Raw genomic sequence first — 21,606 nt, 5'->3', positions numbered from 1 at the left:
TCACCATTTTAACCCAATAATTAAAAGACACATCTGTTTAAGTGTTGTATATGCAAATGTATGTTTTCCTCCGCTAACCTCATCTAAAGGAAAAAGGTGTGGGGTCTCTTTTGGTACATTTTTACATCTTGCTTTAAGCACAGCTAAAAGTGTTCGGACATGTTTAATATTCTGGATTTAACAAATAACTTACTGGTGTGTTTTTGATAAGCAACTTTGTGTATAATTCTTACAAATCTCTTTTATAATATAAAGGTTTTATATTTGACAGATGTATTGTTTCATAAATTAAAGCTTCCTTCACTTTATAACAAAGATGATTTTGCAGATTATTCATTTTATATGTGTTGTTTCCATGATAATTCATCATCAATAATCACAACAAGAAAACAAGACTTTCTAAATGTCAACTTTCTCTACAAATAATTCAACATGTTCTATAAAATGTAATCTTTTCAAATTCATTAATAACCTATTTACTTCCAACAGTTTCTTCATCTTTGTCATTTCATATTCAATGCATAGTAAAAGTTCCCATACATTATTTCCAGAAATGAAATAATTAGTCATAAAACAAACTGTAATAATTTTTAAATATCACAGATATCAATGAAATGACATAACAAGTGAATGTCACATTTTTCACATAATTTCTAAATACTAATTGCTTTAAAAATATTATACCATTGTTCTTCAGTTTCAAAAAATATGCCTAATTTTATCTTGTTTTGTCACATAAAATGCTCATAAAATGCAATAAGGTTAAGTATCTGTAATATATATATAGAAAATATGTGAAAGTGAAAATAATATTAATAATTGCTTAACTAAAATGTATCCGACTTAAAATAAGACCCAGGAAGGAAAAAAATGTATCCAAAAGTACAAAATCAAAGTTGAAAATAAATTTTGGTCTATAGTTATTATAAACATCACTTTTCTACTGTTTTTAGTAACTTTTTTCCCCTGCCATCCTTTTCTTACATTCCTTGCACATCCTCCTCCTCCACTCCTGTGTGGTTCCTGCTGAAGGCCCTCAGCGACTTCTGCTCAGAGCCAAACGTCTTCGTCCTTAACTATACTCAGATCACCACGGGCACAAGCTCAGGTATAGTACTGATGCTAGAAAAAGCCTTTCTGGAAGAAAAAAAGAAAAGCTGTCACCTTTTTTCTCTTCTTGCCACGCCTTCCCTGTACATGATCTGATGCTCTAAATGTGCTTCTGATAGCAGAATCAAAAACAATGCCAGATGAATGTTCCTTTCTTTTGTGAGCTGATCTTTTGTGTGCTGCTGTTTTGCTGGCCGTTCAGACGTGTTGGATTATTACCTGACCTGCAGCAGGAGCATGAACAGTCCATTCCAGCAGGTAATGTGACCACGTTCAGTCACATGGACATGTATCAGCACATTAGACTGTGAGCTAAAGTGAGAGGCTTCCTGAAGGCCAGGAAGAGTGAGAAATAGAGATGCTCAGTCAGTTACAGTGGGAAATTTACATCCACTCATGATTGGAATTAATTTGATGATTATTTTCCCACAGAAAAGAAGAAGAAAAAATAAGATATTGAAATTTTTGTGGATTTTTATCAGTTTTCTCAGAATCAGAATTGTACATACAAGTTCAAGTGAATCATTGAAGCTCCTTACTAAAATCTGAATCAATGCTTTTTCCATTTGCATTGGGTACAGTGGTACAACACCTATTTTGTATGCATAACACAGGCAAACATTTAGCATTTGAGTTATCCTGCACTCATTTGTAGATGGGGTGTTGTATGGCTCAGTTGGTAGAGTAGACACACTATTTATGTGGGGAGTTTGAAGTCCTCAATGAGGCTGTCCTGAGTTCTGTTCTTGATATTAAAACATTTGGGCGTCTTTTTTACCACCCTCTTTCCTAATAAGGTATTGTTCACTAAATGTTACCCCCGCAAAAAAATATTTTCAAAGCCGTCTGTGGTAGAAAAGCAACCTTATTGATGTTTCTATGTAAAATGGTGAAATATAAAAATGTGATTTATGTATATGTTTGAGCCTGTTTGTACCGAAGCATACTGCATTCACCTGAAAAAAATAAAACAGGTTGTTTTTCTGAGTTAAAGAGATTAATTTTATCAAAAATAAACAATAAAGCCCAGTTTTTATGTATAAATACAATGAAATGTAAAGAGATGAAGAAGGGGGGAAATGACCGTACCACGAGTAGACCAGGCACGCAAGTGCTTTTGCAAAGTCAAATAAACTAATACTGTTTGCATGTACATGACTAAGAGAAAAGAGAATATCCCAAATTAAACTCCACAAACATTTCAATTCAATTCAGTTTATTTTTATAGCACCAATTCACAACACAGAGACAATTCAACCAGATAATATTTCTCTCCAGGATGGTGTCACAGCTAAACAGGAACAGAGCAGATTAAGCTACTATAAGCAGAGAGAGCAGAACGTTACAGGTTGAACTAACAAATACTGCAGAGTTGGAGAATAGAGATAGAATGATGAAAAGGGTCCCCTTGTCCTCCAGCAGTCTAAGCCTATAGCAGAATACCTATAGAGATACCTCAGCCACTCTAACTATGAGCTTTATCAAAAAGGAAAATTTTAAGCCTTGCATTAATAATAGACAGGCTGTCTGCCTCACAGACTAAAACTGGTAGTTGGTTCCACAGGAGAGGAGCCTGATAACTAAAATATCTACGAAGTGCTCTGTTAGGAACATAAGGAACAATCAAACAAACAGACAGAACATGTTGAAGCTTCCCTGGAGGAAAGGCTTTGCTTGCTTAGAAATCTGCAATGCCAACAGTAGCAGAACATCCACTACAAAATCAAAGCAGCATTATCTCGTTAAATTCATAAAAAATTAATGTTTTAATTATTTTTGTAAAAATTATGTTAATTCAGAAAAAAATACTATTTTCTTTTTTTCTAGGTGAATACAATACACTACTGTATGTTTGGAGAAAATCTGAGAAAATTAAAAATATTTCAGTTCTATTTCTTACAATTTGTGGAAGCAGTATTCTGTTCAATCACTACACCCTGGAAAAAAAAGCCAAATAAATGTTTAAAAGCCTCATTTCAGTATAAAATTTATATGGGGACTTCTGACTAGTGATAACTCAGATTAGCACCTGCACTTAGAAAAAACAACAGTAAAAATTCACCTATAAGTAGCAATCCAAATCCAGAGCATGTGATTGTACTGACTTTGGTGAATTTCTGGATTTAGCTGCTGACCCAGTCTCAGAGGGCGCTCTCAAGCATCCACACACACCTCTCCAGTCTGGACAGGAACGCTCTCCCACAGTTTCCCAAAGCTGAGGTAGGAAACAGCTCTTGCTCAGGGAGCTACAAATAAAGGCCTTGTCAGGAAAATTCCAAGATTAATCTACCTGGTGTTACTCACAGAAATCACTCCGGGAGGTTCAACAGATACTCAACTCCACAGAGGGCAACTTCCATCAGCTGGTGGCACTGCTGAACTGCCGAGGTCTTAATAAGGTACAGCATCAAAATTAAATGCTCAGTCCCACACCACTGCCTCTACACCACTGTCTTTTTTTCTCTCTTGTTAGGACTACATTGACTCACTGAAAGGCCTGTGTTATGATGGGATGGAGGGATTGCTCTACCTCTCCCTTTATTCTTTCCTCTCTGGTCTGGCCTTCACTGCCATCCTTTGCTCTCTTCCTGGAGCCTGGAGGAGCTTCCCCAGGTAAAGTACAACATGGATGCATCTAGAAATCTTTTATAATATAAGGACTGTTACTCTTTAACATTTATGACACATGAGGATGAACATTCCTGCTTTAAAACAGAGGCTGCCTGCTTGTTTGTTTATAATCAGAAACAGCACAGATTGGTGTATTCTGGGGAATACTCTTTAACATGCACAAAACATTGAAGGGAATTTAAAAAGAGGTTAGACTCTAATCAGAGCCTGCCTTCGTGTCATTCTACTAGTATGAAGACATTTGATCTTGCCTGATGTGATGACATAGTAGTTAAACATTCACCACAATCATAAGGAGGTTTATTAAAGTTTCATGACGATACAGGAAAATTGTGCATTTTGCATAATGTGCATCCTCAAAAGCAGACAATTTTAACCTTTTTTCAATGTGTTTAAATATTTCTCCTGCAATTATGTTTGGAAATGTGTCATAAACAATAAAGAAATCTATTACAATCATTTCTAAATAAATTCTATTCAGGGGAATAGATTTCACCTTTGGAAATCTTTTAACAGAAATCCCGTGCATCATAAACAATTCATACCAAAAATGTTACTCCAGCACACATTTACATATTTTATTTTCAGTTCTTAAGTTGATCAGAGTGAATTTGAATAACTTTAAAATTCCTGTTCTCATAACACCAATATTCAGTTATTTAAGCCACTTTTAATAATGATAAAGACAAGATAGCTTGTAATTAATGTAAGGCTTTATGAGTTACAAAAACCGCTACTTGGAAGTTACTGCTTACCAGAACTTGCCCATGAATATTGTCATAGCAAAAATTAAGAGAATTAAAACCGTTGACAAACAAAACTAGAGGGAGAACCTTGTTTATTAATGCCAGCAAGAAATGGGAAAAAAATAGATAAAATCCACCTTAAATGGAGCAAAGAAGTGGTATCTTGGGGGTCGTCAAATATTTTTATACATTACACAACTATCAACATGTGAGCTGGCTGTTTTCAGGGGTCAGGAAAAGTTACTAGAACTGCTTTTGAATAATTTCTTATCACTCTGTTATATGCTGGTGTTTATCAAAGCAGGTTCTGTTCGTCTAAACATGTGAAAATGAAGGAGATTTGGTGGAACATCAAAAATCCCACATTTATTTAAAGTGTTAATGTTGCTTTCAAAGGTCTCCCCTTTGGACTAGTGTTTGTATATTAGGATCAGGGGTGTGTACTTCACAGTGTTTTACTGTGGCATAGTTAGGTTATTATTCCGACTCATACTTGTGTGATGTTTTCCTACAGTGTTGTTTTTTCACATGTCATTATACCTAAAGGCATGTTCCCAGGGGTGTGACCAGATATATTTTCGTAGTCTGTTGCTCTGTACAGCACTTTGTTTCAGCCATCAGCTGTTTTCATGCACCTTATCTGGTATGAGATTCGGCTTTCCAGTTGGATCTGGTGGGAAACACAGGATAATTATGAGAAAAGCTTCTTATGCTGCTTCTCAAGCCAGTGGAGAATCAGTTACCCTGTGGTTCATTTGTTCAGATTATACTTCTTTAATAAGGGTTCCAGTAATTGTGGTACTTGCATAGTCTATCATCTATGGCACAGAAACTCAGTCGTTTCTGTTTATTTGCTCTCACATTCCCCTTTTTCTGCTTCCGTCTCTTTCATGGACAGCGAATCAGAAGAATACGACGACTCGGACAGTGAGAGTGAGGACCCCTTCACCTCCCATCAGGCACGTAGACAGGCATCCTCGGGGTCTCAGCGAGGGGCAATGGCCCCCTTCTATAATTACCCGGGGGCTGGGTGGACACCCCCCTTTTCTAGCGCGCCGCCCCTCCCGTGAGTAACACAGACACTCAGACACACAGACAGACAGACAGGAAGACAGACAAAACAAATATTTCCAGACATACATCATCCTTGTGATTCTGTCGCCACATCTGGAACACCAGGCCCCCTTAACCTGCTGCCCCCATCTCAGATCAGTTCATCAGTTTTCAGAGAAACACCACACAGAGGCTGAATGAGCACTGCTGAGAAAAGGTCTTTGAGCTAAAGGAGACAGGATGCAGTTGATAATCATAGTCCAAAAAACATAAATTAATCTTTACTCTAAAGCAGATTAGACACAAGTTAAGTATTCCTGTAAATAATTTTGAAAAGTGAAACTGATTTACTATATCTAGGGTGATTTTATTCTGATGATTATGGCTTAAAGCTGATAAGAACATAACAGAGGCCAATAAATAAAGGATTTAAACACAGAAATGTTACACTAAGGCTGGTAGTTATCCACTAGATGGTCAAAAGGAAGCCATAAAAAAGTATTGCTAAAGAGGTCTGTTTTCATGGCTGTATCCAAGTATGTTAATGGAGGAGTGTAGCCAAAGAAAAACGTTTTACCCAAAAAGGTGCAGTCTGGAAAATATTAGAAAGAGTAAAATGCATCTAGAGTCGGTTCTTAAAGAAGATATTTAAAGTGTGTGGACGTCAAAATGTCAAAAGGTGTTTCGTTTATGAGAAGGTGAAAAGGGAAAGTTAGCTAGTGTACCAAAGAAAATTCATTTATAGGAAAAGGAGGGGACAGGGATTGCCTCAAGATGTGTAGAGAAAAAATGAAAAAAAAAAAAAAATAAATTTCAAGATGGCGTCCTTAATAAGGAGAGGACTGCAGCTGGAGTCATAGGAGTGTATAGGTCAATCATAAACTGGAACCCCATATACCTCTTTCCAGATTAAAGTCTGTATTTCATTTGAAAAGCAAGAACCCAGAATCTGGAGCAGCAGTGGAGCGGAAAAAACCCACACTGGTTGTAGTCCAGTTTGAAGCCTCTCCAGTAGGTGATAAATAGGGCTCCTATATTATCTGCAGCTGTTTGGGACCTGCACAGTTCCGGAAGTACCACCACCTGCCCCAATGGTTATGCTGTTACTGTTTATCAGCCAGCAAACTGGCCTGATCTGAACCCCATAGATAATCAATGGAGTGCTGTCAAGTGGAAGTTATGAACCAAAACAAAAAGGATGACCTGATTTGCTGCTAATACAGCAACCAAGGCTTTTGTTACACCCTGGTTTCCTCCATGACATACTTTAACATAAATTTGAACATTTCTTTATAAAATAATTTATTTGTATATTCTAATTTTGGTATTTTGATTAGGTCTAATCTAATATAAAAAAAATTGAAATAAAAAATTGAAATTCATCCCTCTGCTCAATTAAGCTATAGGGATTTCACCTTCCAGACTGCATTACTGAAATAGATTAGGGGGATGCATCTAGTTTTAGTGCAAGCTTCAAATTTTCATGTTAACATATATGCATACACATACAGGGAGCTGTCAGGCTGAGCACATGAACCTCAGACAGACACACAGACAGGTCAGTGGGAACTAGTGTAGGCAGAGGAACAGACATAGCTCCAGAGGTCTGTCTGTCTGTCTGTGTGTCTGTCTATCCGTCTGTCAAGTGTTTTCAGGACAGACGGTATAGTGGCGCTGCGGACATTTCACAGATCTGGTTGAAAAAAAACGGCCTCCTGTCTCCTGGACAGCAGTTAAGGTGTCACTGCTGTGCCGGAGGGGGAGGGCGTCTATGATGAAGCTGCGCTCATAAAAAAAATCTTCCGGCGATGTGAGGCTCAGGTTGTCAGTAGGTAAACCCCCCCACCTTACCCCGTTTCCCCCTTCCTGTATCATCGCTGTCAGCTGTCTCCTCACTGTGGCTCTCTCAGGTTATCTCCCCCCCCAGCTGCTCCTCTCTCCAGGATTCCTCCTGCTTCCTGTTTTGTTTCCCCTCTTTTTACTTTTAGACCCCACCCTTCCTCCTCCTTCAACTTATTTAGTGCTATTTTACTGTAGATTACTTTGATTAGTCTCATTGACAACATTACCACACAGATATACTGACATGGCTTGAAACAAGCACTATAACACGGTCCACTGCTTTTAAATTGACCCAGGATTTTCAAAGCAAAAAAAATCTCATTTGCAGAAAATTTCAGCAGCTAAGAAATGAAAAAGAAATAGCGTTAAATGCATGTAAGTGTAGATATTTGTTCACATCAGTCAGGAGTGGACCGTGAGTCTGCAGCTGGCCCTCACAGTGCTCCACTTGAAGGCCAGTGATGCTTATAGTTATTCTAAGTGCTTTGCTTTTCTGCACCTTTTTTCTAATCTCTCTCTTCTTCTTTCCTTTTACCCGTCTTTGGGTCCTGTCACCCTGCGGCCCTCTTGTCCCCTTTGTCATTCTGACTGTGTCTCATTCCTGCCTTCCCCTCTCTCTTCCTGCTACTTCTCTCCCTTCCTCTTCTGTCCTTGTCTCTTTCTGTCTCCATACAGGACTCAAAACGTTTCCTCCAATGGCAACCCTGGCTATGAGAGCCTACCCCTGACTGACAGGCAGTCCCCACCCCCCTCTGTGAGTTCCTCTGTGCCCATGACACCATCACAATCTTTCATTTATTCATACCTGTCCAAGCTCATAGGCACCGATCAGAATTGTGTGGCCAGCTTTCTCTTTGTTGCTTTGATTCGTCCAAAGAACTATTCTTAAACAACAACAAAACTGACATTTTGAGATGCCTTCAGCATTTTATATCAGGGATGAGCCCAAATAACATCTGTTGCATTTCTAAAATCAAAGTCTAACTGCTTATTTACTGGAGGAGGTATGTTTAACTTTACTGACTTTTTTTTTTTTTTTTAAGGCAGTCAACATTTCCAAATACAGCATCTTCAATGCTTAAAAGCGATTGGAAGCTCAAGATAATTGGGCAAACTTTTTTTGCTATATTTTATTCAGCCTTCCTGTTATCTGCAAAAACTCTTCCTCTCATAGTTTGTTTTTCTCTGAGTAAACCCTCTAATCTACTAAGGGGTTCTGGTCTTTGTGCCCCGTCAGGTGTTACATATAGTGCTTTTATTGGTTAGTAAAAACAAAATCTAGTTTTTGAGTTGCTAACCTGCTGGTCAGAAAAGCAGAAAATAAGCCACCTGAGTAAAGATCTCTTTAAATAAGTGTATATACCCTTAATTTGATTAGGTAAATAAGATAATCTGCCAATTGAATGAGTAATCTTTCCCTTAAAATAAAATAATTAGATATTAAAGAGACTGCAACAGTTTTTTTTTATTTTAAATTTAAATTGTCTTATTTTTCCCTTACCTGCTCAATTCAAGAAAAAAAATTGCTTATTTAAAGAAAACTTTACTTACCGGTACTTTTTGCAGTGTACTGCAGCTGTCTAACCATAAACAAACAGTGGCCTTTTAATTTCATGCAAAAAACAAAAAAGCTAAAACAAATTTGTTCTCAAATCTCCTCATTAAGACTGCTTAATTATTTTTGAAGGGCCCTGCCTCCATATTAAACCATTTTTGTTTTGGTGTATAAGGCAAGAGTGAAACTTAACTTTTATTCTTAACAATGAAATTATAATACAATTAAAATATTGGATAATTTAATAAGATAATAATTTGTTACCCCAATTTTTATAGTGTTTACACTGGCTTAAATCTGGCATAACTGGTTATTTTTAAACTTAGATGGTTGGCTTCCTTAAAGGTTTAATAGAGAACTTTTTGCGAATTTTTCAAAATTCACTTAAAAAAAATGCACATTCACAACCCTGTACCCATTCCTGAGAGGGAACGCCTATTAAACGCACGCTGGAGCATGGACGAGCCCATTTCTCCTCGTGCACGCTCTGTTTAAAAGTTGCTACTTGCATCACTCATACAAGCTTACTTTCTAAAAGATTTGCAATTTTTCTGCTTTTTCAGACTCACCACGATAAGTTAAAATGGGGATGAGCAAGTAGAACAGCCTTACGTACATATCACCAGAATGATTGACAATTAGGAGAACCACTTATTTTGATGATCCACCCGGAAAAAGAACATCCTCTACTATACCTTTATATTTGCAATAAATTGTAAATTGTGCAGCTATTGTGGGATCATGATTATCAAACTGACACCTGGATGCTACTGGAGCAGCAGAGCTTCTATAACATAACTGACATGACTTAATATACAGGTGCTGGTCATAAAATTAGAATATCATGAAAAAGTAGATTGATTTCAGTAATTCCATTTAAAAAGTGAAACTTGTATATTATATTCATACATTACATACAAACTCATATATTTCAGATGTTTATTTTGTTTAATTTTGATGATTACAAATGACAACAAATGAAAATCTCAAATTCATCATATCAGAAAATTAGAATATTACTGAAGACCAATAAAAACAAAGGATTTATAGAAATGTTGGCCAACTGAAAAGTATGAACATGAAAAGTATGAGCATGTACAGCACTCAGTATTTAGTTGGGCCTCCTTTGGCCTGTATTACTGCAGCAATGCGGCGTGGCATGGAGTCGATCAGTCTGTGGCACTGCTCAGGTGTTATGATAGCCCAGGTTGCTCTAATAGTGGCTTTTAGCTCTTCTGAATTGTTGGGTCTGGTGTATTGCATCTTCTTCTTCACAATACCCCATAGATTTTCTATGGGGTTAAGGTCAGGAGAGTTTGCTGGCCAATTAAGAACAGGGATACCATGGTCCTTCAACCAGGTACTGGTAGCTTTGGCACTGTGTGCAGGTGCCAAGTCCTGTTGGAAAATGAAATCTGCATCTCCAAAAAGTTGGTCAGCTGCAGGAAGCATGAAGTGCTCTAAAACTTCCTGGTATGTGGCTGCGTTGACCCTGGACCTCAGAAAACACAATGGACCAACACCAGCAGATGACATGGCACCCCAAACCATCACTGACTGTGGAAACTTTACACTGGACTTCAAGCAACGTGGATGAAGTGCCTCTCTTCTTTTCCTCCAGACTCTGGGACATTGATTTCCAAAGGAAATGCAAAATTTACTTTCATCAGAGAACATGACTTTGGACCACTCACCAGCAGTCCAGTCCTGTTTCTCTTTAGCCCAGGCAAGACGCTTCTGACGCTGTCTGTGGTTCAAGAGTGGCTTGACACAAGGAATGCGACAGCAGAAACCCATGTCTTTCATACGTCTGTGTGTGGTGGTTCTTGAAGCACTCACTCCAGCTGCAGTCCACTCTTTGTGAATCTCCCCCACATTTTTGAATGGGTTTTGTTTCACAATCCTCTCCAGGGTGCGGTTATCTCTCTTGCTTGTACACTTTTTTCGACCACATCTTTTCCTTCCCTTCGCCTCTCTATTAATGTGCTTGGACACTGAGCTCTGTGAACAGCCAGCCTCTTTAGCGATGACCTTTTGTGTCTTGCCCTCCTTGTGCAAGGTGTCGATGGTCGTCTTTTGGACAACTGTCAAGTCAGCAGTCTTCCCCATGATTGTGTAGCCTATAGAACTAGACTGAAAGACCATTTAAAGGCTTTTGCAGGTGGTTTGAGTTAATTAGCTGATTAGAGTGTGGCACCAGGGGCCATCAATTTTGAACCTTTTCACAATATTCTAATTTTCTGATATGATGAATTTGAGATTTTCATTTGTTGTCATTTGTAATCATCAAAATTAAACAAAATAAACATCTGAAATATATGAGTTTGTATGTAATGTATGAATATAATATACAAGTTTCACTTTTTAAATGGAATTACTGAAATCAATCTACTTTTTCATGATATTCTAATTTTATGACCAGCACCTGTAGGGGGTTAAATTCATGTTCTGCATAGATCAAGCTGCTTCCATGATTTTAAATATTTAGATATTTTTGGAAAAACAATCAATTTTATCTTGTTGCTTTTGAGATGGTAATTACTTAATGTTTATGCTGCAGAATTACTTTACTGATCTTTTAAGATTAATTAAAGCTGTTCAGTATAAGTATGTATTTCAAACCAGCTTTCTCTTCACAGAATAATAATGTATTTTTTTTTTTTCTCTCCATGACATCTCCGGACCCATCTTGACCTCCCGTTTTGTGGACTGCAGTACTCTCCCAGCATGCTGACTGGTTACGGGGGAAATCAATCACACCCCAACCCCTCCCATTCGAGGAACCTGTATTCACGTTAATTCTTTTTTTTTTTTTTTTTTGGTAGAAAATGTATAGAAAAAAAATTTTTAGTTTTCATATGAACGGACACTTTAAATGAAAAAAAGATACTAATCTAAATAAAGTGAATGCTAGATGTGAGTCGGTACCACTGAAAACTATTATTAAAAGCGCACCCCCCCCCCCCCCCCCCCCCCCCCCCCCCCCCTGGTCGTAGAAATCTGTGTGAAACTGTGAACAGTGACGAGGCCAGTCTGGACGGTATTGATGCTACAAGCTTTGTAGTTTTATATTCTTACATGTTTCTGTACCACCCCGTTTCTTTTCATGTTTTTATATGAATATTGTGTGGGGAAAAAAAAACAAAAAACGAAACAAAACACTGGCTCGTATCGAAACAACTCATTCTTTTCTGTGAATGGTTAATGCAGTTCCTTCACTTTGTATATATATTTTTTTTATTATTATTACTTTTTATAGGTGGCAATTCTGTATTTTCCTTCTACTACTAATGATGCTACTCTGTATATTTCACTGTTGACTGTATCTCAGTATTCATTAAAAAAGAAAAAAATAACTACCTTGTTAAATGGAGAACTATTTGGAATGGAATGGAGAATTGCCACACTCCAGTCCTAGGAGTGGAAGAACTACAAATCCCACGCAAACATAGCGGTACATAGCAATATGACCTTTGCTACTGGTGCTGCAGTAGCTCTACCGTAACAAGCAATAAGTATGTATAGCATCGGGTTTCTGGGATCTCTCCAAGATATTTCGTGTATATATGGTACGGTTTGAGATTTCATTGAATCCCCCCTCCCCTGCTAACTGACCCTGTTAATTGAGTTTGTATGGTTATCAATGCTCCTTTTGGATGGCATCCTTTTACACTTGAGAGTCTAATATAAATAAAAATAACCTTAATAACCTGTAAACAGTCTTTGTTTTTGTTTTTTTATGAGTGAACAACAAAAGAGATTGCTCTCAATAAATTCCAACAAGAGGTCCACATTTATTGTTATTTTATAAATAAGCATCAACAAAATGAACTCCAGAAGTTCAAAATTAGTCACTAGTGTCTGTCAGAGTCAGCGATCCTTCTTGTTTTGGTATGCATAGTTCAACAGACAAAAATATATACAGCATACAGTCACAGAAGGACAGTTTGGTTTTTGCAAGTGTTAAGGATAGTTAAAAATGACCTGAATTTATTCGTTATGTCATCAAAACCAATACAAAATCCTCCTTTGTTTTCAGCTTCACAGCAGCTAATGTTTGATGTAATTATTACATATTAGAAATAAAGAGGTAAGATGTTAATTTTGATGAGGACTATGAAGCAGGCTTTAAACTCTCTAGAGTATTAATTAGTTTTATTTCAATAACTTCCACCCTGTAGAGCTGTGTAACAACACTGGTTTAAGTGAGATGTGGATCTATGCGGCAGCATTAAGCTGAACTTTCCTCCCTAATAAGGATACTGAACGCTCAGTGTGTGAGGCTACATAGAGTAACACTTGGAAAACCAAATTCAGGTCTGATCTTTATAGTCGTAATCCAAGGTGAAGTAAATATATGAGCTTTTGAGGAAGATTATTTTGGGAACAAAAGCTGAATCTGTCCATTTCATTTAATCAGTAAAAAATTAAAACTGTACTATTGAGTGTCTTTTTGCATTTATCACATCTAAAACTTTTTTGAATAAAGCTTCTGTCACTGGTCTCATCAAGTTGATTTTATTTAAAGGTTTCCTGTGATAGAAGCAACTTCAAACCTTAAGGTAAAGCTTTGCGGGTTATAGGGGAAGCATAGTGTTAGATCTGGCGGATGGTTATAATTAGGGCTGAAACAATTAATCGGATTAATCTTGATTAAGCAATTATTGAAATAATCGTCAACTAATTTAATAATCGATTAATTATTAGCTGGAGTATAGACTCTAAAATATGCCTTTAGCTGACAGAGCAACTCACTGAGCTACCTCTATAGTTCTGCTGCTATAGGCTTAGACTTCTGGAGGACATAAGGACCCCTATTTCATCATTCTATCTCTATTCTCCAACTCTGCGGAATCTTAGTTCAATCTCTAACGTTATGCTCTCTCTGCTTTTTCTCATAGTAGCTTCGCCTCGTCTGTTCCTGTTTGGCTGGGACATTATCCTGGAGAGAAATTGTGAATTGGCGCAATATAAATAAACTGAATTGAATTGAACTTAGAGCAGTAATTATACCAAAATTGTAAAAAAAAAAAAAAACGTTTGTGAACATTTTGCATTTAAATAGAAAAACTTTTTCGTCTTCACCTGGTTTATTGTCTTCTTTAAGGAACCTTTGGTTATCCGATTATTAATCGTAAAAATAATAAACAGATTAATCGATTACCAAAAGAATCGTTAGTTGCAGCCCTAGTTATAATATATGTTTAGGATCACTGTTCCTAGTGGAACTAAATGCCTCTGGGGGACATTTATCCTATTAATAGTACAAACTTGTGCACCAATTATTTGCTTTATAATGAACCTTGGTTAAATACTGTGTTATCAGTTCACCCTGGAGAAGGACCGTTCAAAAAAATCACTGAAACTCCAAAGTATTATGAAATACATATGCATTATTAGTGTATGTATTATACATTTCTGACTAGAAATGTATTTCAGTTTGGTAAGAAAGAAAACAAAAAGTCAAATGTTTGCAGAACTGAAAGCCAGTTTAGAGTTGTGTGTGCAACAGTTTAGCACACAGATTAAACCCTTCAAGAAAAACTCAAATAAAATCCTTCTAAAAGCATTTTTGTTAGAAAACACTGTTTAGCCTGCTGATCCCATGTGGTAAAACATCACAAGAACTAATTTAAACCCTTAATCACCTGTTCAGCCCAGATAAACATCAAGATATTTCACAAATATGCTTGTCAGGGAGGCTAGAGGGGGGAAAAAAAGGAACAAAACAGTCTTTTCATTTTGTGGAAAATGTATCTTTTCCTTCTTTTTCCGCTAAAATCGATTGGCCAGATGTAATCATGTGTTGATTTGAGACCTCCCGCTAAAAAACAACCAGGAATGACTACAGCTTAGCTTACCAGAGCAATCTAGACCCAACTTTGTAGCAATGAAAACTCACAGTTTGCAGAGCCCAAAGTTCAGGTTTATATTCAAAGATCCTGCTTCACAGTTCAGCCATCCATGTGTAGTTGCATATAGTAACACAATCAAACACTTTTACGCCTCACAAATCTCACACCGCAGTGCATAGGTAAACAGCAAAGAGGAAAACGACAGCTGGTAAATACTGATATGACAGAAAATCATCCAAATCTGAGACGACGAAAAAAGAAATCCACCTCAGAACACGTTTCTCTTCATATCTCAGTAACTAAGTCACTAACAATACAACAGTTCAATCGTTACTACAACCTTCAGATAGGTCTCATAGTGTCATCGAATGGTATTGTTTGTCTCAGCCACTTCCATCACCTTTCTTATTGGAAGACCAAAGTATCAAGATAAAGAAAAAGTCATACCAGGGGGAAAGCTTTAACCGCTGTTACAATCGGAAACTTCTTCATTTCGGGAGTAAACTTCGCTCTCTGCTTCTCTTTGGATTTTTCTGTCAGTTAAGAGTATTTTAGTGAATTCCCTGAAGACATTTCTTTAATGAAGTGTTTCTAAAAACATAAAGAAAAAAAGTAGTCTTTAATTTTCCCAGAGGAATTTTTGTTTTTCCACACCAGATGGATCACTTGTTTGGGCTGTCGGGGTTTAACCATGAACCGTCCTCCTCCACCTCCCGTTGGACCACCAGCAGCATCTCTGCCACATCCTGAGAAAGCTGCTCGCTAAGAAATGTGCTGCAAGAAAGCAAGAGAGGAGACATATTAGAAGGAGAGTGAAGAGTCCAGAAGCCAAACAAAAGGAGTGAGGTAACCTCCATGTGACTGCTCGCATGGGAATGACTCAGTCCCTAAGACGGGGGTTCGAACAAGGCACCAGAGCCAAGATTTGATCTAATCCAGAGCAGACCGCATTCCTACCGTAGCTCTGCTTCTCCTCCGATGCAGACAGGACTCTTCAGTTTGGAGTCCAAGTTGTAGTACTGTCCGTTAACCTGCCGAACGGCGAGCCAGTGACGCCGACGGAGCGGGAGGGACACGATGCCCAAAGACACTCTGGAGGGGACGTTGAGAATAAAACCCTGGACCTTTGACACGCAGAGACTCTGAACTGTCCTGTAGGTTAAAAAAAGGCAGAGATAAATAAAAACTAACTGGTTATTCTGCATTCAGATGATTCTAGAAGACATTTTTATGTTTAATAATCGGTTCTTTAAGTAAAACTGGGCCAACATTAACAAACGATATTAATTCCCATGCATTTTGCTTCAGAGGGGAAAAAGGAGGTGATCGGTCCCACAGTATTTGTTGATATGACCATGATTATGATGCAGCTCAGTTTTGTGGGTGTTTGACTGAAGCAGATGCTTAACAACCCAAATATATGATATTGGTACAAACTGGTTATTAGACATAAGGGCAATTAATATTAATATCAACATCGGCCCAGATTTTCATATCTTTGCAACTCTATAATAAACACCACGAATGAGTCACTTGGGTTTACAACCAACAAATAGCATCACCTATTATGTAGAATAAAAATGATGCCTGGCTTTCTCATTTTTCAATTATATTTCAACTCCAAGTAAATAGTAGGAGTGCAACAGTACATCAAAATCACAGTTTGCTCTAATTATGTTCCAACTCAATAAAAATAAAATAAAAAATAATATATATATATATATATATATATATATATATATATATATATATATATATATATATATATATATATATATATATATATATATATATATATATATAAATAAATTCTACATGTTTCCAACTTCTGAAATCAATGTAACTTTATTTGGTTTTAAAGCTTAGAAAAATTGAAAATCGGAAATTTGGTTGGATTTTTCTTTTCAATTAATAGAGGAGTATATGCAAGAGATTTAAGGACCCTTCTTCCTTTTTATTTGAGTCATCTCAACTCTTTTCTAAACAGGGAGGTTTCAAAAATGTTTAAGGATCATTGCAAGGTTTCTATATATTATTAAATTATACCTTTCTATATGTAAGGTTTCTTTATATGTGATAGAAAACAAAATCAATGCAAGAACATCTGGACAGTTTATGGTATTTAGTCAGACTCCTGGTAAAATGAGAGAGAGTCAGAGACAAAGCCCTCTGGATTTAAGCATAGGAGAGAGGGAAGCCATGGATAGGAGCAAGACGACGCAAAAGGGTAAGCTAATGCTAGCTTGTTTAGTGGTCATTTAGGCAATAAACCCAGAAAGGTTGATAACTCTGCTCAAAACAACCTCTTTAGAGTGCAAGGAATGTGTTATATGTAGGTTAGCACTGGTATTGGACAGCTCCCTTAGGACAATCCACTCCCATCCCAAAAATAATACTACGCATTGTGGTTGCAGCATCATGCTTTGGGCAGGCTTTTCTGTCAGCAGCGACAGCAGAATGTGTCAGTGCTGATGGAAAAATGGTTTGAAGCTGAATACAAGATAATCTGTAAAGAACCCGGTTAGAACCAGGTGTAATGGTTCTAACTCTAAAACATCAAAAATATATATAAAATTGTGGCAGTAAACAAATGTAAAAGTTTCCTATAATAACCATAATTTTTGAAAAATGAACAACTATTTTTCTTTTTTTTTTTTCAAAGGGCGATGAAACATCCCCGGCTCTAATCAGCTTTTATTTAGCTAGACTGAAGCCAAAAATGGATACTCAGGTTATCAAGTTTCCAGACGCCTGCCCAACACGAAGCCTTCGATCCAATCATATTTATATGTTAGAGTGGCCCAGTCAAAGTCCAGACCTAGCTCCAGTTAAGAGGCTGTGGCAAATCGTGTGAGAAAAGCCGGAAGAACAAAGCCCTAAAATACTTACAGCAATAATTATGCAAAAGGTGTTTCTATTGCTTCCAAAGGTGCAAAACAGTGTGTCCTTTTTATTGCCCTATCACATAAAAGGGCAATAAAAACACAGATGTTGGTGCTTATGACGTGGCATCATTTAAAATGATTTAATGGGGCATAGAAACTACAGCAGGGTGCTATAATAACATTTAACCCCACTTTACCACTCACCTGCGTTTGTCCCACCACACTGCGGCCAGGTCCCTGCTCTGCAACGCTGCCATAATCACATTAACGTCATAGTTTCCTGTTCCTAATACTGACCGATGCGGGTTTACAACACACTGTGGAGCCAGTCTGTAAAGAGAGGAAGTTATATTTAAGAGAGAGTAAACTATTAAACACTGCTTCATTTAAACTTTGAAAACTGCCTCATAGACTTCTTTAAATACGTGTTAGTTATTTTTTGAAAACCCACAGAGATCATGACTAATTCTTCGTCATGTTCATTCAGGCTTAAGGCCAACATTGTGAGCAGTGGTTTCTATAAACACAATGGCTTTATTTGTGAGAAGCAGCACTGCTGTCATTTTCCCTGAAGGTTTTTCTCGAACATTTCTTAACAGAGACTTTGTACAAAATGTGGCAAATCCATTTCAGCAAACATCATGACACAAAGACAAGGGTTTCAGATTACAGCGGCGTGGACAGATTCCTAGTGTTTTTGCTTTTTAACGACGCTGTTAAACGTCAGACCATCACACCAGATAGCAAATAGCAAAGCAAATATAAAATGCAGTTTTCAGATTATGATTTTGTTATTGGAATACGGCGATATAGACCAACCTGATCCTCTGTTGAATTAAATCAGGCCTAAATTTAGACTTAGACAACTTTTATTGTCATTTATTAAGCTGTCCAGCTTTTTCATTTGCATTCCTTTGCATTGAAATTCACTCTCTTCATGTAACCCATCCCATTGGGAAGCAGTGGGCTGCCATAGTGCGACGCCCGGGGAGCAGTGTGGGGTTAAGGGTCTTGCTCAGGGACCCAGAGTGGCAGTCAATGGGAGTGGGGCTTGAAGCCAGAACCTCTGGATTCGAAGCGCAATGCCCTAACCGCCACTCCCCACCAATTAATATTTGATTACCTATTTTAATCTTCCAAGAACTAGAATTTGTGATAAATTTTTTGCAGCATAAAATGCTTAAAGATTCAAGGAGGACACAGAATGACAATACTTAACCCTTTATGGAGCACTCAACAAAATACTATGACATTTAAAATGTATTATTGGAGCAAAAAAAAAACAAGACCTTATTACTTTTGTCTCATTTAAGAAAAAAGAAAAGGCATTTTAGGTAGCCTAGTAAACTAGACCCACCTGCCAGCAGCCAAAATCATTTTTGCCTGCGAGTTTTACACATTTAATCTCACACTTAGTCTGGTTTATCAGGCTACATTTTAGGGCAAAAAAAAAAATAAATCAAGTAAATTTAAAAACCAAAAACAGTCCTTTGCCCTAACATTGTAAAAAAAAAAAAATCAAAGGACTAATTTTTACAAAGAAATTCATGAAAAACACAAAAAGAAAAAAAATTTTTGTTGCCCTAGATGCAAGAGCAGTGTTCTTGTGCTCTGAGAAGGATGCAAGGACCCGGTTTGATTCCCACAGACTGCCACTCTGGTTCCCTGAGCAAAACCCTTATGCCCCACACTGCCACACTGCTCTCCGGGCGCCACACAGTGCCAGCCCCAGGGGATGGGTTAAACAGGGGCGGAGATAGATGGGGGACCAGGGGTGGCCATGGCCACCCTTAGCCAATCATTGGCCAGCCCTGTAGCCACCACTACAATTTCTAACCCTCTATTACAGATGGTGGCAGCAGTAATGCTCTCAATATTCAAAACAGTTTAATTTTTCATATATTGACAATTACTTGACAACAAAAGCACTGTGGTTAATTATGCACTTTAATATACTAGCATTAAAGATGATATATGCAGAAATCACGCTCTTTTCAGAACTACATTTTGTGTTATATGGCGTAGAGAGAAAATTATGTGTCTCTGCAAGTCATCTAGAAGTCTTCAGTAAAATAATAGATAACTATTTGAATAAAAACATATTAAATAATCCATTTATGTAGATATTAGTACTTGTAAATATACATTTTATTCAGAATGATAATTAATAAAAATAGGTAAGTAATGAGAATGGAAAAGATGTTCACCCCAGCACTCAAACCTGAAAGAATTTTATCCACTATACCTTTTATCTAGACGGATGTTTAAATAATGTCTGTAATTGTTAGCAAAGGCTGTTGGAAAGTATAGTTTGTCTTAATTTAAAAAATATCGACTTTATGCTCGTTAATTTTCCTGTTGGAACAGTGTAGATTGACGTGAGGTTCTGGCACCTATCCACCTCCGGCCACCTCTCTGAGTACATTGCTTATTGCCTGGCCACCCTTATAAAACTTTTCTGGCTACGCCTCTGTTCAAGTGTTCACTTTGTTTTGGTTTTGTACCTTGCTGATGCTCAGAGGGCTGAGATCAGTGCATTGTTTCTTTTATTGTCAAAAACAATAAAGATAAAAATTGGGGGGAATAAATAAATATGATAACCTAGATGATAAAGATTTCTAAACTTTCTATATTAAGAAGAACTAACTGGAACAATCCTTCACAGCTCGATGTATGCTGCTCTTCACTAACTTTCACTTTCTCGGTTAGTTTAGCTCTTCTTTCCCTGCTGTTGAAACAGTCTCCAGTGACATGGATGCTGAGGAGCAGTCAGAGGAAGCTGTTTGGCTTTTCTCTGCTGCAGCTTTTTACCGTTTACAGATGTCATCGGCTGTCTCCTTGGTGAACACCCGCTCCTGAAGCACATTGTTGAGCGCATGTATGGCGCACAGCTCCAAGCGCTGCTTCTCGTGAAACACTTCCCCGTCACTCATAGTAAAACTTTTAAGAAAAACAGACACAAAAAGTAACGTTATTTAAAAAGCAGTTACACGTTACCGCTGCTCTCATGCTAGTTAGCGTCTCCTTACCCGCGCGGAGGCTAACAGAGTTAGCCTGCTGAATGTACTCTTTCTTTTTAGGCTGCCGAGAACGTGGAAAAAAAGGTATTATGATTTAACAAAAGCCGAATGAAGCTAGTGACTTGCTGATAAAGCGAATCCCTCAAATGATGCTGGACTCTGAAACCGGAAGTAGGGCTGTTGTTGTTGTTGTGATGCTGCTGCTGCGGCTGTTGTTGAGAGGCTCACACCCCGCTGTCCACTGTGAGAAAATAAACTCCCTCCGCGTCGTTGGATCGGTTTAACCCTTTGACATAAAAAAACAAACTAAAAACTGTCCACGAAGACAACTTAGGTTGAAAAGGCAGACCTAAAATCAGCTAAAGGCAGATACTGTGCTATAGCGCTCTCTTGTGGTGAGTCAGTGAAAGCTTGTGACTGTAAATATATTGAACTTCATCCTAAAACAGTACTGGAATCCCCCTGTTCCAAATTAAGCTTATAATATTATTATTATTATTATTATTATGATTGTGTTGTAGTAGTAGTTTGGGATGGAGCACTTATACAAAGAGAATAGATAAATGTCCTAAGATATTAAAAAAAAAAGGGCTCTTATAAAACTGAAGATGTATTACAAAACACAAAAAACCCCACCCTGTCTCGGGTTCTGAGCCGGTCCTCTCATGTAAACATCATTTAGAAGAAGGCCAAGCAGAAACTGTACCTTCCACACGAACTAAGGGATTATACAATCAATAACAGGAGATGCTGGTTTTCTTTTACATCGCCTTCATTCAGTCTATTTTGTGCATATTTATCTCAGCGTTGTGTAACAATAATTTACCAATAGTTTATTTGATAGTAGAATGACAGGAAAGAGATGAAAGAGAGGGGGAGAGAAGATGTGCAGCCCAGATCTTTGGGTCA

At 37.5% G+C, this 21,606-nt stretch overlaps 2 protein-coding genes across 4 annotated transcripts in view; one reads left to right on the top strand and one right to left on the bottom strand.

Annotated features, from left to right (window-relative positions):
• Window positions 1-11,772, top strand: part of ttyh1 (tweety family member 1) — a 52,469-nt gene extending 40,697 nt beyond the window's left edge. The window contains exons 8-15 of one of the 3 annotated variants that reach the window (XM_038284267.1): window positions 1,033-1,108; window positions 1,313-1,368; window positions 3,238-3,330; window positions 3,417-3,509; window positions 3,584-3,723; window positions 5,386-5,553; window positions 8,058-8,136; window positions 11,653-11,772. In XM_038284267.1, coding sequence (XP_038140195.1) covers window positions 1,033-1,108; window positions 1,313-1,368; window positions 3,238-3,330; window positions 3,417-3,509; window positions 3,584-3,723; window positions 5,386-5,553; window positions 8,058-8,136; window positions 11,653-11,736 — 789 coding nt within the window. In that variant the 3' untranslated portion in view covers window positions 11,737-11,772. The remainder of the gene's footprint in view (window positions 1-1,032; window positions 1,109-1,312; window positions 1,369-3,237; window positions 3,331-3,416; window positions 3,510-3,583; window positions 3,724-5,385; window positions 5,554-8,057; window positions 8,137-11,652) is intronic. The other 2 variants (XM_038284269.1, XM_038284268.1) reach the window with 2 other exon arrangements.
• Window positions 11,773-14,005: 2,233 nt separating this feature from the next.
• Window positions 14,006-20,784, bottom strand: josd2 (Josephin domain containing 2). Its single transcript, XM_038284555.1, has 5 exons — window positions 20,707-20,784; window positions 20,489-20,617; window positions 17,882-18,007; window positions 15,750-15,944; window positions 14,006-15,566 (listed from the first exon to the last, which is right to left on the bottom strand). Exons 2-5 carry the CDS (start codon window positions 20,608-20,610, stop codon window positions 15,455-15,457), a joined length of 555 nt encoding a protein of 184 aa, XP_038140483.1. The 5' UTR covers window positions 20,611-20,617; window positions 20,707-20,784; the 3' UTR covers window positions 14,006-15,454.
• Between the last annotated feature and the right edge of the window lie 822 nt (window positions 20,785-21,606).

This window comes from Cyprinodon tularosa, unplaced genomic scaffold (assembly GCF_016077235.1).
Source record: "Cyprinodon tularosa strain WSP-4 unplaced genomic scaffold, ASM1607723v1 ctg2, whole genome shotgun sequence".
Taxonomy (NCBI): Eukaryota; Metazoa; Chordata; class Actinopteri; order Cyprinodontiformes; family Cyprinodontidae; genus Cyprinodon; species Cyprinodon tularosa.
Note: the sequence above shows the minus strand (reverse complement) of the source record. Positions and strands in the feature narration are given on the sequence as shown.

What these genes read in the sequence shown, in the direction of transcription:
- josd2 (XM_038284555.1), bottom strand. Translation starts at nt 20,610, where the DNA reads ATGAGTGACGGGGAAGTGTTTCACGAGAAGCAGCGCTTGGAGCTGTGC. An exon ending in GCCGATGACATCTGTAAACG is followed by an intron (nt 18,008 to 20,488) that starts GTAAAAAGCTGC and finishes CTCTCTTTACAG; the next exon opens with ACTGGCTCCACAGTGTGTTG. An exon ending in GTGTGGTGGGACAAACGCAG is followed by an intron (nt 15,945 to 17,881) that starts GTGAGTGGTAAA and finishes TTTAACCTACAG; the next exon opens with GACAGTTCAGAGTCTCTGCG.